The sequence below is a fragment of the Bombyx mandarina genome, chromosome 05 (assembly GCF_030267445.1).
Source record: "Bombyx mandarina strain Sakado chromosome 05, ASM3026744v2".
NCBI lineage: Eukaryota > Metazoa > Arthropoda > Insecta > Lepidoptera > Bombycidae > Bombyx > Bombyx mandarina.
The window spans coordinates 12,252,423-12,271,647 of NC_143212.1; the positions used below are offsets into that span (position 1 = coordinate 12,252,423).

The 19,225-nt window shown below is 36.8% G+C and overlaps 1 protein-coding gene across 9 annotated transcripts; it reads right to left on the reverse strand.

Annotated features, from left to right (window-relative positions):
- Nucleotides 1–10,921: 10,921 nt before the first annotated feature.
- MESR6 (misexpression suppressor of ras 6) lies at nt 10,922–18,656 on the reverse strand. 9 transcript variants are annotated; one of them, XM_089727803.1, is made up of 4 exons: nt 18,415–18,656; nt 11,519–12,384; nt 11,190–11,435; nt 10,922–11,110 (listed from the first exon to the last, which is right to left on the reverse strand). In XM_089727803.1, exons 2-4 carry the CDS (start codon nt 12,314–12,316, stop codon nt 11,012–11,014), a joined length of 1,143 nt encoding a protein of 380 aa, XP_089583929.1. In that variant the 5' UTR covers nt 12,317–12,384; nt 18,415–18,656; the 3' UTR covers nt 10,922–11,011. The 9 variants fall into 9 exon arrangements, with proteins under 9 accessions (XP_089583929.1, XP_089583934.1, XP_089583936.1 ...); XM_089727808.1 differs by having other exon boundaries at nt 18,557–18,629; XM_089727810.1 differs by having other exon boundaries at nt 10,922–11,106; nt 18,415–18,629.
- Nucleotides 18,657–19,225: the final 569 nt, after the last annotated feature.

Genomic DNA, 19,225 nt, shown 5'->3' on the forward strand with positions numbered 1-19,225 from the left:
GACTTGGGGACTGGGGAAGCGGAGAGCTCGCGTCCGCGGTACCTCTTCTACACTACCGGCCCGCGCGGCCGTGCCGTCGACCCAGTCGAGGAATGCAGCTCGCCCATTCTCGTGTACTTACTTTTTTTAGTCTATCCTGTTGTAGGACAGATGGATCTTGCCCGCTGCCGCGCTTGGCTTTGGGATGTCAAAGAGTAGACAGTAAGCTTTATTAACTAACTATAGATGTGGTCAATGTGACATTCACGAAAAGGTGACCACTATTTACTTCCAAAGCTATTCATCTTTGTTATCAAACAAGTTAAACTTGTAAAGAAGATAACTAATAAAATATATGTATTAACAAATCCAGCATATTTCGTGTCTTCCTTAACTGATGCCTGCACCGTATCTTCTTTTTTATTAGTTTATTATTTCGTATTTCCTGTAACGAAAAATTCTGTGCTACACATCTACTTGAGGAAAATTTAATTTCTAGAATCTATATTAATAACTTGATAGGCTAGACAACACATTAATAATAAGGTATAATTTAGCCTTCAATGTATTGTAAACTGAGACTTAAGTCATGTCATAAGGTGGGTAGCGGTATTTACATCGTTGATGTCTATAATATCCGGTAACCACTTACCACCAGGTGGACCTTGAGCTCGTCCACCCGTCTAAGTAATAAAAATTAAAACTACACAATTCTTATTATACACAATCTTCAAATCTGTAAGGAAGGAACAAGGATAATAATCATCTTAAATAGTGTTGGCAATGCAGTTGGTAGGCAGAAAACATTTTTATTTATTTATTATTAAAATTCAAATGTTCGATAAACAGGAAAATATCTACCTATGGATTTGCTTTCGCAAGCTGTAGAGTAGCGTAGGTATCTAGGGTAGTTACACAAGATATGTCTATTGTAGTACTTGTGGGATACCTTAGTTAAGAAACGATCTCAAATTATATAATAATGTGTAAAAATGAGTAGGTATCGTGTTATGTTGTTGACTTTTACATTATAAAATTATTATGTTATCAAAAATGTTTTATTGAACAGTCAAAGTTCAACGGAACTCTATTTGAATTTTATCGTTAATTGACACTTCCAAAATAAAATGGCGTTTTTATTTTATATTGGAAACATTTTGATAAAGTATTTAATTTATTCAATTAAAATTGTCTAAAGGTAATGGCTTACGCGAATTTTAATCATGCGTCAACTACAATAATAGGTTGCAGAAGCACAATATCCTGGGAGACGTGTGTAACGTGTTACTCAACCGTGTAAATATTTTCCACATGCTTGTCGGTATTAGGTCACAATACTTAAGTTTCCCCAACATTGATACAGGTGCTTAATTTGACCTTTTAGTTATAGCGACACCGTTTCGATTGACATAACATGTATTCTAGGCATGTTGTTAAAAAATCATCAGGTTGTAACGCATTTATTTGCGAACGGGCGCCATTCCGCGGCTTATCAACTGCGCCATTGAAAAACAACGTTTACGCAAGCAGTATTTATCAATGAAAATGTGTTCATTCTGTTATCGTCCACAGCCATGTCTCTATTAGATGGGACAGCTCAGGTCCTTTGCCTACCATAAAATAAACTGTCTAATCTATAACGTGTAACGGACTTAACTCCATTTCATTGTGATATTTAATTTCCCTAGGGAATCGCTTGATCCGTAGCGTATATTTTTTTTATTTTTTGTTATATACCCTTGTCGGCAGACGAGCATACGGCCCATCTGATGGTGAGTGGTTACCGTCGCCCATGGACTTCCATGGACTTCCAGGAATGCCAGGGGCAGAGCCAAGCTGCTGCCTACAAAGCCAAGCCGCTGCCTACAGCCAAGCCGCTGCCTACAAATCTAAAGAAGATAAATTTTTGTTGCTTTACTTTGTGCGTTATAAGCACTATTCATATCCCCTTAAAATCAATAACAATTTGTTTAAATCAAACTATTGCGATACACGAGCTTATTATTAATCAATGAGGTTTTAGTGTTATAATCGACGGGATGACGTTTTCGTGGAGTTATTGGGTTTGAATAACGACTTTCCTTAGATCGCTAATTTCTATTTCCAGCTTTGTAGAGCCACATTTTTAGTAATCTAGTGTTACTGCTGGAAGCTGGAACTTAATAGCTAACTAAGCTTTGAAACTAAAATAATGTGTTTTCGGGCTTTAACTAGTCCTTGCTAGGTCGGATTAAATTTGATCAGCCAAAGGGTAGGAAAGCAAACAGTGAATGAACGGGCAAGAAAAGGCTCAAACATTGAAGAGGTAGGTCGTGAATCGATTGTAACTTAGCCTGGCTGCACAAATTGGTTAAGTGGCATACGACGACGCAACTTTCGGTCTGAGTTGGGCTTTGCTTCTGTAGACAGTGGAAGTAAGATCTCCCAAGGGCTAGCCAAAATCTCTCCGGAGCCGTTTTAATTTTAAGAAGGATTTAAAGGGAAGGAATTTAAACGTTTACTTCTGGAGACCTTTACCAGTCACGATCCTATAAAAATATCTGCACGTTATAGGTATAACAAACAGAGTAAAGTATCTTTGTACAGAGTTTATACGAAGGTAAGTGTTCCAGAAACTTACGTCCTACTGGAATAAAATGGATGTGCAGATCTAGCGGGCAAAATACCGTAGCACTTCTAGATTGCTTCCTGACGTCGTTTTTAACCTCAAAGAGTGATTGAATGCTTGGGCGAGCTGCGGTGGCGCCTTTCAATTAAAGTTTTTTATTTTTTTATTGCTTAGCTTTGTGGACGAGCTCACAGCCCACCTGATGTTAAGTGGTTACTGGAGCCCATAGACATCTACAACGTAAATGCGCCACACACCTTGAGATATAGTTCTAAGGTCTCAGTATAGTCACAACGGCTGCCCCACCCTTCAAACCGAAACGCATTACTGCTTCATGGCAGAAATAGGCGGGGCGGTGGTACCTACCCGTGCGGACTCACAAGAGGTCCTACCACCAGTAATTACGCAAATTATAATTTTGCGGGTTTCATTTTTATTACACGATGTTATTCCTTCACCGTGGAAGTCAATCGTGAACATTTGTTGAGTACGTATTTCATTAGAAAAATTGGTACCCGCCTGCGGGATTCGAACACCGGTGCATCGCTTCAACACGAATGCACCGGACTTCTTATCCGTTAGGCCACGTCAAACTTGCGCGGATAATATAATATAATAGAGCGGAAAAGCTAAGTTTTGAAAAAAACTCAACTTGTCAAGCTATTTATAGTTAGTTTTCTAGTAATTGTAAGAAGAATACAATTCATCGCTCATTGACGTTGTGATGAATATAGAATCTGGGTCCGTGGGTAGTTTAGCAAATTAGGTAAAAATCTCCTACACCCCTCCATCTTCGATTACCAACAGCCCAGCTGTGTAATTCATCTTTTTCCTTATTTATTTTAGGGGCAGAGACTTCTAAAGAAATAATCAGGGCCTTTTTTTAAATTTTCCTATTACTATCCACTGTCATGTTTTTTAAGATAACTAAAAGCTCGTATGTATGTGTCCTTTCTAGATAAAGGCCGTTTTCTTAAATTCTTGTTTCCCAGCTTCGTCAGAAATACTTCATCTGTATTACATTCTATGTTTTCGTCATATGAAGTAGTTTTCTCGATCACAGTGATGGGTGAACCCGAGTACTCTACTCGGAAATTCCGGGCTTGATCCTTGTTATTATTTCAAGTATTTACATTGTCGTTTATCGACCGACTCTACTTGTACATTCTTATTTCGTATCTGTATGTTTCCAGTACCTATTATCGAAAAAATCTTAGCTGGGGTCGTTGAACTGTGGGGATCGCTCAACGCAAATGGTCACTTAACGAAGTTTTATATCATAATTTATGTTATTAGGTATCTTATACTCACTAATTACCTGACTGAAATAATTGGCTTCTTTATTAATAATTTACAATTAGTGTATCAAAGTATAACTGTGTACCATAGAGATATTGCTGTGTTAATTAGTTTTTATCATCGCAGTTAATTGGATTAACTTACGTTCAACACGCATCGCTGAGTAAACATATACACCTTTGGTACATGGCTAAGGAGAACAAAAAGGAAATGAGAAACGATTAAATTTGAATTAATACAATGATAAGGCGTAGTGCGGTGGCGATAAACTTTGATATTATTAGAACTGAATTTGTAATTAAACGAGAAATATTCTGGACAGGTAGCATCGACAGTGATATATGGGAGAATATTTTGATCGGAGAGAGCAATGTTCGATGCATAACGTACTTTCATATACTTTTTGAATTTTGATTGTCGATATTAGAAGCCGACAAAAATGACTGCGAATTAATTGCCTTCTCACTGGGTCGTGATACAGAAGATCTGGCAAAAAGCTCAGTGCGCTGTGTCTACGGTAGTTTCACAGTTTATCTGAGACAGTTGATATATTTAAAAAAAAAAACTACCTGCACTCTGCGTTTCGGTTTATAGTAATAATTCTCATGTATTCGAGGTTTAGATCCCATGACTATATATAGATGGTGGCAATCACGTTTTGGCGTGATACTACAGAAACCGCACGGTAATTTAGTAAAATAGTGAGCTATACGCTCGTCTACATTCTACATATTATTTGAAATGTAAATTAATATGTATCGCGTCGTTTTAAATTTTTTTTAATTACAGCGTAAAAGTATTCGTGAATTCAAATTATACAGATATATATTTCGGTACTTTGTTACGATACGGATCTTGTAATGCGAGTCTAGATTCCAAATTTAGATTACAACTCACGAATGTTAAATATACTAGAGTAATAAACAACAGGATCATAAAACTTAGTTATTCCAGTACCACAAGCGGTCTATCAAGAAAACTTATTCTTTGATATAATATTCTACGCCTTTAATTTACAACATTGTCCTTTATATTGTATCCTTAGAGTATACATAAACTATGCTTATGTAAGCTTGCTTATGTATACTCTAAGGTTGTATCATTCATTATTAGGTGTCAGTCATAAAACGCTTTATTTTCGTGGTTTTTGTGATAATCAAGCATAAGCTATCTCTGGAATATTTAAGATTATAATCTATGCAGATATTCGAGTATTTTAATGTTTGAATACTTTTAAAACATTTTCTGAAATTTAGTCTAATATATTTTTAGTTATTTCTACTATTTTATTATTACTATATTTGCATTATTAATAATGATAGACAGGGAAGCTCGGGGCCAATCTGGTGTTATGTCGTTGCGAGGACTAAACCTGAATTCCGTGTTCGAACGTTAAGACATGAGACCGAGATTCAAATATATTGTACAATTGTACAGACAGTGTTGTCTCCACCTTTAAGCCACATGTCTGTTTTGCAACATCAATAGCCGATATCGTGGTACCTACCAGTACTGGCTAAGAACTACCGTACCACTAGCGTATCTAAACAGTTCAGTAGTTTTTAACTTGTTGGCCAACCGATTTTTTTGTTATCAATATATTTATTAGAATTAATACCATTACAAGAAAAGAAAAAAAATGAAGATTCAAAACTAATAAATTTAAATGTTGATGTGCCAGTGACTATTGAAGAATTTCGACCACAGGGCGAACAATCTTTACGGTTGTATGCACAATCAATGTCATATTAAGTATATACAAAGATACTATGAACAAAAATCCAAAAACAGAAAATATCTATCTATATCGCGAAAAACTTTTTTAAGCGAATTTCGTTAAACTAAAAGCATAGTTATACCACAACTACAACAAAAATATTAAATTTTCTATTCTCACACATGACTGGACAAACAATCTAGTCCTTCGATTGGGGGCGATTGGGGTCAACTATACATCGAACACTCCAGTCATATAACTAACGAGAACATTGAGAACAACGCATTACATCATGCCTGGAAAGGCTCTGTACCAATTATGTCTAATAAAACAATACTCAGAAATTGTTTCATACGCCACACGACTTATGCGTCTTTTGTAATAGTTACAATATCTAATGTCTACCTATAGAATACGAATGATTTTGTAGAAGTCTGTAGACGTGAATTTAATTAAATATATTACTTTCTATACGTGAGGCGTTGAAGGCACAATAATTTGTATTAGTGATTTAAAACTACTTTGTATACCTACACCATTTTCTAAGAAAGAAAAGCGTTTTTTTTATTGCTTAGATGAGTGGACGAGCTCACAGGCCACCTGGTGTAAGTGGTTACTGGAGCCCTTAGACATCTAAGATGTAAATGCGCCACACGCCTTGAGATATAAGTTCTAAGGTCTCAAGTATAATTACAACGGCTGCCCCACCCTTCAAACCGAAAAGCATTACTGCTTCATGGCAGAAATAGGCAGGGTACCTACCTACCCGCGCGGACTCACAAGAGGTTCTACCACCAGTAATTAAGCAAATTATAATTTTACGGGTTTGATTTTTGTTACACGATGTTATTCCTTCAACGTGGAAGTCAATCGTGAACACTTGTTGAGTACGTGTTTCATTGAAAAAGTTTGTACCCGCTTGGGATTCGAACACCGTTGCATCGCTCAACACGAATCCACCGGACGTCTTATCCTTTAGACCACGACGATGGCAGATATCTGGTATTAAGTGCCTACGAGAGTCCATACACATCACTTGAATGTTATCACCCATCGTGAGACGTGAGGTCGCCTCAATTCCATAATGGCTGTTCTTAACTTTCAAATGACTGAAAACGGTCGAACGGTGGTAACTACCAGCGCCAATCTTCGAAATATGCTTCGAAGTAAAATGCCCAGCAGTGCCAGTACCTTAAACTTAGTCAAGAAGCAAAAATATGTAATTGTTTTCAGGTTTTGTGATCTAAAATTCCAATATCAACTACTAGAATTGCAAAATAGTAACGATGGTAAGTACTAATACTACTAATTCAAGTAATGTCAAGAACCAGTCACCGACGCGACGGGGGCGTAACAATCTACTTCTTATTGCTAATTGACCCGCTTTAGGTGTCACCAAACTAACACGCGACCTCTTAGCAGCCCCTCTATTACTGACGTGTCGAACTAATTATGTGAAAATGTTTGATTTAATTTATTGAATGCGTAATGTTTTGTTGGATTGTTCGTTGTGGCACAGGTTCTAGAAGTGCTCAATCTAGATCCCATATGGAACTTTCGATTCATTTATGATTTCGTGTAATTTGTGAGGTTTCGAATAATTTTTTTTGTTGCTCTAAATAGCGAGACCATCTCAGAATATATCACGGCAGAAATAAGCGGGGCTATTGTAGTAAACGAAGTCGTCATAGTAGTAGTAGGATCTCTTGTGAGTCCGCACGTGTAGGTACCACCACCCTGCCCATTTCTGCCGTAAAGCAGTAATGCGTTTCGATTTGAAGGATGGGGTAGCCGTTCTAACTATACTGAAACCTTACAACTTGTATCTCAAGGTGGGTGGCGCATTTACGTTGTAGATGTCTATTGGCTCGAGTAACCACTAAACACCAGGTGGGCTGTGAGCTCGTCCACCCAACTAAGCAATAAAAAAATAAGTATTCATTTGAAGTGAATGGTGACATCCGTCATTATTTTCTGAAAAGAACAGTTTTCTAGCGCGCGGCCTTTATTTATCGAACAGAAAGAAACGTAAAACGTGCGGCTGGCGTAAAAGATTATAAATGTGCTCAATGGCGGATCCAGGGGAGGGTCATGGGGGTCATGACCACCCCTGAGCTGGGTCCAGGACTTAAGTGGACCACTAATTGAATATAATGATTTTATTTATATATTTTGTCACCATACAGATTTTATGTAACTACATACCTTCAATATTTAATTAATTTAATATAATATAATAACTTTGTATAATGACAAACGTTTGGGAACGAACGCATCTAAATTTGACTATGTGACCCCCTCCTGGCGCCCAAGCTGGATCCGCCCTTGAATGTGCTCACAACAGTTTACGTTATAGTTTATTTTGTTGTAGGCAACTATAATGCTTCTCTTTCTGTAAAGCCTAATTCACTCATTCCATCGTGAGTAATTGCAAACAAGCAGAATAACTACTATATTATTTATTGAGACAATTCATTAAGCGTTTTTAATGTAGGCAAGTGTGCTTACGCTAATGATTGCCTGCGCCAATGCAATAAGAAAATGGGTTAGAGCATTTATTTTTTATTTAAATTAGATAGAATTGAAGTCGTTGTGGCCTAAAGGATAAGACGTCCGGTGCATTCGTATGTAGCGATGCACCTGTGTTCGAATCCCGCAGGCGGGTACCAATTTTTCTAATGAAATACGTACTCAACAAATGTTCACGATTGACTTCCACGGTGAAGGAATAACATCTATACTAATATTATAAAGAGGAAAGATTTGTTTGTTTGTTTGTTTCGAATAGGCTCCGAAACTACTGGACCGATTTGAAAAATTCTTTTTCCATTAGAAGCCGACATTGTCCCTGATGAACATAGGCTACTTTTTTTCTTTTTTTTTCTTTTTTTTTTTGGTTTCATGTGTTTTAATGTTTCCGAAGCGAAGCGAGGGCGGGTCGCTAGTCGTGTAATAAAAATCAAACCCGCAAAAATTATAATTTGCCTAATCACTGGTGGTAGGACCTCTTGGGAGTCCGCACGGGTAGGTACCACCACCCCGCCTATTTCCGCCGTGAAGCAGTTATGCGTTTCGGTTCGAAGGGTGGGGGTAGCCGTTGTAACTAATAGTAACTATACTGAGACCTTAGAACTTATATCTCGAGGTGGGTGGCGCATTTACGTTGTAGATGTCTATGGGCTCCAGTAACCACTTAACACCAGGTGGGCTGTGAGCTCGTCCATCCATCAAAGAAAGAAAAAAAAATTGATATATCAGTAATTCGTATTATTTGAGAATAATTAAGTGGAATTTCTCATAAGTGAAGGTACCTATTTGGCTGTATCTAGGCTAAGCTAGGCTATATCTTGCTCGAAATATCGAGCAAGCGTATCAAAGGGAAGGCTGGGATCATTAGTTTGCCGCGCAAAACAACAACTGCGTAGAAGATCTTCGTTTTGTATAGATACGGAGAAAACAAGTCACGTTCCTTTATTGATCTTGCTGTAGCGATGGAAACTATGAAGAATTTTATAAGATTACAAAACGTGAAAAACCTCGCTAATTATTACTAGGTATATAGTATAAAACAAAGTCCTTATATCCCTATGTATGCTTAAATCTTTAAAGCTACGCAACGGATTTTGATGCGGTGATTGAAGAGGAAGGTTTATATGTATAATAACTTCCATTAAATAGTGAAGAAATCAATAATAAATTACAGTTTCCAAAGCGAAGCGAGCGCGGATCGCTAGTATAATATTAAACATTACTTATAATAATTCCACGTACAGTACAGTACAGTATAGTATAGTTTTTTTTTTTTTTTTAGTACAGTAAGTAGTATGCCCGTAACACAAGCATCTTAACCACGATCGTGGTTAATTTCCTGACGCGAAGCACAACTTTGCCTCAGTTATATTAAGTAAACAACGAATGTTTGACCTGATGTCCACTTTCCAGCTACAATATGCCAGCTTGATTCCAGGGCGGCGTCACAACTCTGTTCTAATTAAATATTTTTAAGACAAGATAACTCGTATACATTATCAACGTTCGTTGGAACGAAATATCGAAATAATTCAGTAGGTATTAGCTACCCTACCATACCTAACTTATACAGAAATATTTTCTACCAGAAATCGAAATGGATTCTATATTACACAGAATAGCGTTACAGTACTGAGAACTTACTATAAATGCGTGGATTCGCGGCCTCTATGGCCTTATTGCAAATCGTAGACTAAACATTCAGTAATATTATTTGCATAAAGATTTTGGATGTAACTATTTCACGTACCTACTTATTTCTTTGAAATAGTATGCTATATATTTATTATTATATAGTTTAAACGTCACGTTATTATTGTAGATGAGCAGACGAGCTCGCGGCTCATTTCATTTTAATGATATTGCTTTTGTAGCTAAGCAGCACATACATACAGAACACAGAGTTTAATAAAGAAAAAAAATACTGTATTTCATATAGTACTGCAGATCTTTTTTTTAATAATCTACTAGCTAATGCTTAAATGAAGCTATAGCTAAATAGAGGCTCATAGTATACCAGCAAATACTTTAAAGTTATACAATGCAATAAAACACGCGCGAATACGTAGTACACGAACAATCTTGAATCTTGAAATTATATAGATGCATTCAACATGCGTCCGGTGCATCCGGTGCGTCCGGTGCAATCGTGTTGAGCGGTGCACCGGTGTTCGAATCCCAGCCGGGTACCAATTTTTCTAATGAAATACGCATTCGACAAATGATCACGATTGACTTCCGCGGTGAAGGAATAACATCGTGTAATAAAAATCAAACCTGCAAAATTATAATTTGTGTAATTACTGGTGGTAGGACCTCTTTGGAGTACGCGCGGGTAGGTACCACCACCTACTATTTCTGCCGTGAAGCAGCAATGCGTTTCGGTTTGAAGGGTGGAGCAGCCGTTGTAATTATACTTGAGACCTTAGAGAACTTATATCTCAGGGTGGGTGGCGCATTTACGTTGTAGATGTCTATGGGCTCCAGTAAGCACTTAACACCAGGTGGACTGTGAGCTGATCCACTCACCTCAGCAATAAAAAAAAACATATTTATTTAGAAAAAAGTGTGAAGTTTTTCTTGAATTCTCAATTTTAATTATCAATAATAAGCATATACATAGTCAGGATACCGTAATGAATGTAAGTTCTAGCAATTAAAACATACGTAACACCGTAAAAAACTTACTACTTAATACTCAATACTGTATCAATTATTGGCATAATACAGACTTGACTATTATGTTGACTTGACATGCCCGATGTGATCATTATGAATTAAAAGAAATGTTTTTTTTATGAAAATTGATTTATTTTCATATTAATCAGTAGGCATAAATAGAGATAGTCGAATATCAAAACGAATAAACGACCTGTGGGTTAACTTAAGGTGTTAACAGTCAAATAATGTAATGCTGGCTCATCTGTATTATACAGTTTTTTCAACGTTTCCAAAACTCGAGATTGTATGAATTCTACCTGGAAAGATCCGTTTTTATTATAATTTTTTTTTTTAAGTATACAATATTCACGTTTATCAACGATGTTTTTGTTGTACCTGATGAGGCGGACAGTATCCGTCTTCCGTCGACCTTGCTACAGTTACCAAAATAGGCGGCGGAAGATTTTGTAATAGTGGCGTTAGTGCTTCAACGACCATTTCTTCAATCTCTAAATCGGAGCTAATATGATAAGGTAATCCGCCTTGATCTCTGGTGCATCCTCCGGCATAGACAGCCCACCAATCCGGGGTTTGGTTAAGTTTTTCTGCTTCGACTAGAACTTTCGCAGCTAATTCGGATACCTTAAAACACACACAAAAACAATAAAGCTTCTTTGTTTAGTATCTTTTAATAAAAAAAATCGGTAAGTGTAATTCATATATACCATATAATACAATTGTGTTTTTTCGTATTTGTAACCATCTAAACTATTGTTTTCCTCGAGATACTGGAACAAGTTTTCGAGTTCCTGTATTTGTCGTTCTCGTAGCTCGACAACTTTCTCTACTGTTGCCGCGTCGTCGTTATCGGGGAGTACGAAGTCAAATATCGGTTGTAAGCGATCGTACAAACCAATATTTTCGTATAAACTTAGAAATGGATTTCCAGTGCTAAAAAAATCCAAGTCTATATCTAAAACGTACGGTTCTGATATATTTAATCTTTTTGCAAAGTTAACTATGCCTTCGGCGTTTTTGGTTTTAGGCGATAGTTCCTCGACCGTTAATTCGAATTCTTTTGCATTGATAAGTCGTGATGAGTATAACGCGTCAGAGAGAAAATAAGGTTCTTTGCAATCAACGCGTAATAGTCCAGTGTCGGGTTGATCGCCCACATTCATGACTCGAGAACCGTCAGTTATTTGTTTTGCCCACGGAGGTCTTAACCACAGTACGCGATTTATGTGGCCTGCTGATACAGCGGGCACAATCCAGTTTTCTATCTGCAGCAGAGGCAGAAGCTTTCTCCCAGAGCGTGCTTCTTCTCCTTTCAATTTGCGATCAATCAACATGTCTGGATGTGCATCCAAATGTAGAAGAGTGGTACCCTCGACAGGCAGTTTTTTCCCTCCTATTGCCGAATAAATGAATTGCAAGGCATCATTGTGTTCTTCAACAACATAAATTGGTATCTTGTCAAATCTTTTAGATGGTACTTTTTTTTTTGTTAAAATTTCCGACATAATGGTAATTTTAATCTCAATTACCCTACTGACAAGAGCATTCTTGAATTTTTACCCAGTGTAGGTACCTGTAATCATTTATACAAATTATACCTTTATTTTTTTTCCTACCTAAGCTGGTAACCTAGCGGGATATGCCAGCGTAACATAACAGGGAGAGGAAAAAATAATCAATAATATTCGGAAAAGCGATAACAGCTAATTTTAAAAACCTAGTTTTAGAGAAAACAGTGAAGAATTAATAACAATTGTTTTTCAATCAACTATGGCCATAGCCCATCTAAAAAATGTGTACCAAGAAAGTAACTACATTATGGGTGCAGTCGCGTACCGCACATCGCGAGCTGTTATTTTAATGTACCTAATTATAGATAAATGGCTTGTCTTATTTTTCATGGTTGTGTAGATTATCCAAGGGCTTTGTAATTCAGGTCAAGATTGTTTGTTTACCGTGAAAATGGGAAGTTTTATTCAATTTATGTCTGTAGTGGTGTACTAATACATTCCTGCGTCAAGCCCTTTTGTGGCGCAGTATGCGGTAATTCCATTCGAATCTATTAGGGTGTGGTGTTTTACCCTGCGGGTTTCATCAAAACGATCCATGAATGTTTTCCATTAGCGTGGGCAAACTTCCGGGCGGCGCAATGCGTAGTTGCGCGATGCGCCCCTATGGAGGCCGGGGAAGGAGGGGTGTTGTGACGGCAGGCAGGGTCGATACTGCGAGTCTCTGACGTCATTACGCTACTACGCTCGTCCAAACAGACCCCCGCGAGCGCACACCTCTCCCTCGTGACCTATTGCGCCACAACGCCCACCTGGGTCAAGGTATAGAAGCCGCACAGGATCCGCCCAGATGCAGACTCTATTGACAAGCTGGTGATTCGGGTCACCATGTATATATATATTTGACACTGACAAAGCTAGTTATTCATTGAAAATAAGGAATTGGAGAAATATTTGCACCTTGTAATTAAAATTATGTGTATGCAAGAAAATTACACGTTTTCGTTTTATAAATATATTTTCATGGCCATATACCTATTGTAAATATAACATAGTATGAATACGATAAACGTATATTATCGGTGGGTAATTGAAGAATTTTGTAAAAATCTGACTCGCGCCAACGATATTTTCCAAGAAATCTTGTGTTCACATTTATGTTTAAATATGTGAGCCCCGTTTGTTTATAAACGTAACATTACAATTAAACGGGTTAAATCACGCTCTGGCGGAGCTTTACATTAAGCTTTACTTTAGACTAATAACAGGATTATAGCTATTGTTGACAAGTGTTCATTTTGTTAACACGTATGCTAACTGATTGCGTCGCTGACCCATTAGCATGCTGACGGGTATATTCGTGTGTGTAATGGTGTCATGCTATATTCCCGGTCGCAGTTACTTTGTCACTTAAGTACGTTTTTATGAAACAATAAATAATAAAAAAATACTATAATTCGGATAGTACGGATTTACAAAAATAAAATAAAACGCTTTATTAGCAAATCGAAGTTTGTTCTTATACAGGTTATTCTAATCGAGAATTATCAATAGGCCAAAGTGACAAAACGATTGTATAGTCAGAAATCCGTGATATGTATGCAGATTAACCTTATAGTAAGCGAAAATTTGGTTGAAAGGTTCCGTTACATGGACATCTAAATGAGATAGATACAGGGCAAGTTAATAAAAACGTGTTAAGAGAGAATTCGATTTTACTGCCAGAAATTATTGGAGAACTGAATTTGAGCAAGAAACTAAGACTAGTCAATCGATGACCCCAACTGACCCAAAGCTATTATAATCAGGGGATAGGACGTACAGCCTCGGTCTCCTCCATACTTCTACTGATTTCCCATTAATCGTCCATAGTAAAATAACCGTGCCTTATTATTAAATGAGTAGAATTTAATTTTACTTTTTTTTCCTTACCTATTCGTTGGTAGTCTAAGAGGCTATTTATTCCTCCTTCGCACTGACGAGTAGTTCACGGTGAACTCACGGGCTCAACCTGAGAGAATTTGCTAACACTAGCCCTAGCAAGAGCGGTGCTTCACAGAATCTAGCTCCGGTTTGGAATCACAGCCCATTGAGGAGATCCGGCGGGAAAGTCATCCTATATCGAGCATTGTTTACGAATATTGTACTTTGTTTTACTTCCGTAATGTGTTTGTTGGGTATATCAAAAAACTGCGGAATAATGCTATTTTCATAATATTAGATTGAGATTGAGATTGATTAATGTGAGAAATGAGGAAATAATTAAGTTGATCATTTAAGAACAACTTAACCCTATCATATTATTAACTCCGTATTAGAGTAAATTTTTTTAATTAAAAAATAATTTGAGCCAAATAAGCGTCATTTGCGGGAACTTTTAATTTACTTTTTTAATTTAAAAAAACTGCACCCGAGGCGCATCGATTGCTCGTAGAAGCATATAATAAGGCTGCCTTGAGTGAGAGAACATGTCGTTAGTGGTTTTAAAAGTTTAAAAACGGTGATTTTGACGTAGAAGACAAAGATCGCAGTGGAAGGCCAAAAATTTATGAGGATGCAGAATTGACGGAATTATTGTAGGAAAATTCGTCTCAAATACAAAATGAACTTGCATTTACTCTAGAAGTCACTCAGCAAGCAGTCTCACATCATTAAAATCGTTTAAAGTGGATACATTATGATAATTCAATAAGAAGAAAATCATGGGGATTACCTGGCCACGCGTCAACATCCACAGCAAAACCAAATATTCATGGAAAAAACCCATGCTGTGTATTTGGTGGGATCAGCTGGGTGTGGTGTATTACGAGTTGCTTAATCCAGGCGAAACAATCACTGGAAATCTCTACCGAACGCAATCGATGAGATTGAGTGGAGCTCTGAAGGTAAAACGCCCTCAATACTACTCCAGACATGACAAAATTATTCTGCTCCATGATAATGCTCGTCCGCATCTAGCGGTACCGGTGAAAAATTATTTAAAAACACTTAATTGGGAAGCACTACCTCACCCGCCGTATTCACCAGACATTACGCCGTCTGACTATCATCTGTTCCGGTCAATGGCTCATACTCTGTCGGAGCAGCGGTTTACATCATATGAAGATACCAAAAATTGGGTTGATTCGTGGATAGCCTCAAAAGACGAGGAGTTCTTCAGACGTGAAATCCGAACTCTGCCTGAGAGATGGGAAAAAGTAGTTGCTAGTGATGGACAATACTTCGATTAAATTTAAATTACCGTTCTTTCATAATAAATATTATTTTTTCGACAAAAAACGGGGGAAGCTTATTTGTACTCCTAATATTATAAATGGTATAGAGGAAAATACTTGGTCTAGGTAAATTATCCAAGACGGAAACAGGGGATTGCGTTCGTTTAGACTAAAAATAATCCTCTTTTTTATTTATCAATTCTAGAGAATCACGCATGGATATTTTAGTATTTTACATGCGCCTTAAGCTTAAATTCACTAACCATTTAGTTGCATTTCAAAAGTAAAGGAAATGTTTTTGCGGTGTAAAAGTCTTGTCATATATTTTGTAACACCAACATTTTTGATCTTGTTTCCGCAAAATTCGCCGTCCACAGGCCTTCTGTCCGACTCTGCTCAACACATATATGACGTTAGCGATTGTATTAGAATGATGGCTATCCTACCCTTCAAACTGCAAAGTCTGAGACTTTTTATAGAAATGAGCAAGACATTGATGGATATTAGTCGTAAGGAGTATTGCAAAGCATATTGGTTTGGTACCAATACCAAGACGTATCCACGTTAGTAGTTAGACAAAGTTATGGATTGGGTAGATTTGATAGTTATGGTTTGGGTACGACAGTAAGATACTATTTGTTTGACTTTGGAGTGATAAGTTGAAGTGGCTAGAGGCAGTCAAAGTTAATAGACTTTTCACACCTGCTGCAAGATACTTGATTTGAAAACTCCTTAAACTCTTTTAGAACCAAGATAAGTCAGAGGTTTTTAAATAATGCATGTTCAACATGTTCAGCATATAAATTAAAGACAAAGAATTAGGTACACTTCCACTAGACAGTATATCTTAGTTTTTCTTCTTGCAAATATTTGCTTTAGCTTTAGATTTGATTATTCCATCTCTTAAAACTATAAAATAGTAACAAAACTAAAAAAAGAATTTTATAGTTTCATTTATAAGGATATTTTTTTAATAAAATTAAAATGGGTGCTGTAGTTTAATTATTTAACAATATTGAGTACTGCACATTCAGTTTTGAATATTAGCTTTTAACACGCTATGTTAAGAAAACCACTTCTCCCGATTGTAGATAAGACTCGCCTTTTTATGCAATTCAACATTTTAAATGACTTGTGTATTGCTGAAAACGATCAATAGTGCCTTTTCGGTCCCTACAAGAAATAATCCAACCATTTCAGCTTTCAGACCACCTCAGCACTGACCTCATTGGCTAGAGGTGTGAAGCCTGTTATAGTCACTTTAAACACAACATACAAAATATGCATGGTCATCTATATTAGAAAACTTGATCTATTTACACGATTTCGATTTATAATTGTTATATAGTTTGTTTTGTAATGGAGTCATCTATTATCAAAGGTGGCAATCTGTGCATTTGGACAAAAAAATGCTATTGATATGTCAATACAGATTGATTTGAATATAATCGTCTCCTTCAAAGAATACGGTTCAAAACCTGCATTAAATAAAGGTTAATACTTAACCTGTTATTTATCTAAGATGTCGTTCAAAAGAGTTTTGTGACTGCCAATGGAATACAAAGTCAATAATTAGTTTTTCTGATTTACCAATAATTGTCCAAAAGTCACATTGCCGGCTTTGATAATAGTCGACTCAATTTGCATTATTACAATTTTATTCTTACTCATACAAAATCACTTGTACTATTATATTCAAGAAGTTATTTTACTTTATTGTGTAGTGTATTAGTAAGGGTACTTGTTCTCCTTTTAATAAAAGGATTGCTAAGTGCGGGTTGCATTAAGACAGAGACACATTGAACTGATTTGTTACCGAAAACATGTGCTTACGTTCCTTATTAAATAATAAATCATATTATATTGTATGTGATTTTATGAATGAATTCCTAACGGTTACTGAACTTGCCCAACTCTTCAGAAATCCATTACTTGTGATTTAATAGAACTGTTATCATTTACGAACATTGGTAAATTACCGTACTAGATTAATTCTAGTCCGATAGCATAATTTTTTCAATTTATATATATTGCTTAGGTGTGTCACCTGATGTTAAGGTTACCAGAGCCCATGGACATCTACAAAGTAAATGCCGCCACCCACCTTGAGATATAAGTTGTAAGGTACAGTACAGTACAATGGCTGTCCCACTCTTCAAACCGAAATGCATTACTGCTTCACAGCAGAAATAGGCAGGGTGGTAAAAAAGTGTGATTTCGATTTGATAATGAAAATACATATATTTTGAGATCAGACTATGGAAGTAAGAAGCACATTTTTTACCTACATTTAATCTATCTTAATTTGACTGACTCATATCATATGGTTTTGTTTTTTTTATTCTTCCATCAGTATATATTTAGTACTAATTCAAATTCCATTAAATTAATAATAAATTTAATTAAAAGTATATATTATGTAGTAATAATTCTGTGGATCAGGTTTCAAATTTCATATGCATAAATGTGTTTCATTAAATATATACTTTTTTCCTACCTATTCTGGTGACCTCAAGGGACATACTAGGGGTTTCTAACCTGGTGAATTTGTTAACACTAGCCCTAGCAAGAGCATTGCCTAGCAGAATATACCACGAGATCGGAAACGCGACCCACTGAGAAGATCCGGCGAGAAACTCAGTGGGCTGTGTCTGAGTATTAATTTGCTCGTCGAGCCCTGGTTCATCGAGCGACGAGCGAGAACAGTGACCGGAGCTTGAGGTACCTAAAAGCACCGATAGTAGATCGGGAGGATCCTAAATGACGTGTTTAGGGCGACGACGACTGTTTACCGTTCGGTCCGCAGTATCGGGTGTATAGTTACGGGCGCGGCGGCCACGAGAAGAGGGATATTTATGTGAGGATATTACTATGACTTACTGTGTTGTGTGACAGATGGGTTAGGTTAGTTTATTCTTGTTACGATTTTACCTAAAGATACTTAGATTCTTCAATTTAATAGTTTAACATAGAAAATATGTACACATAATATTTATTAAATTAGTAAATTTCGTTTGTGTACCTACTAATAAAAATGTAGTTTGGTACGGCTATTGAATTATTGAATTGTATTGACACTTGACAGTAGTGTAGTCAGTCAGTATTAGTTCTATTTTTCCAATTGGAAAGGCAAAGTTGTCATACCATGAAGCCTAATCTTCAGTATATTTTTTTATGAAAATTGATATGGAGCAAATTGAAATGAAGTTGATTCATTTGAAATACTAAGCCACCGTTATCACACATTTAAACCCGAAGAAACACTATATAGAAAAAATTAAACAATCCACAAGACTTCGGTCCATGTGTTCCTGCCAAAAAGTTCTGTCTTGATAATAGCACACCGGTTACAGAACTAGGGACGTAGTAACTGTAGTAGGGTATAGTGACCAGCACGAGTCGTACACTTAGGGTAAAGCTAAATGGATCACTCGTGTATCTAATATAATTTTTTATAATTAAATTAACTTCGTTCAATTTGGAATTTACAAATTTATTAATAATTTTGCCTGGGGTCTTGCTTGTATTATAGCACGCAGCTGATCACGCAGGAGCCAGTCACCGTCGACGCCCTAGACACGTCCTTAAGGATCCATCAGATCCAATAACCTTTGCATTCGACGCCTTCAGCTCTAACACTAGGAGCAGGCTTGAGAACCCCTGCAACCGTACTCGTCGAACTCGACAAACA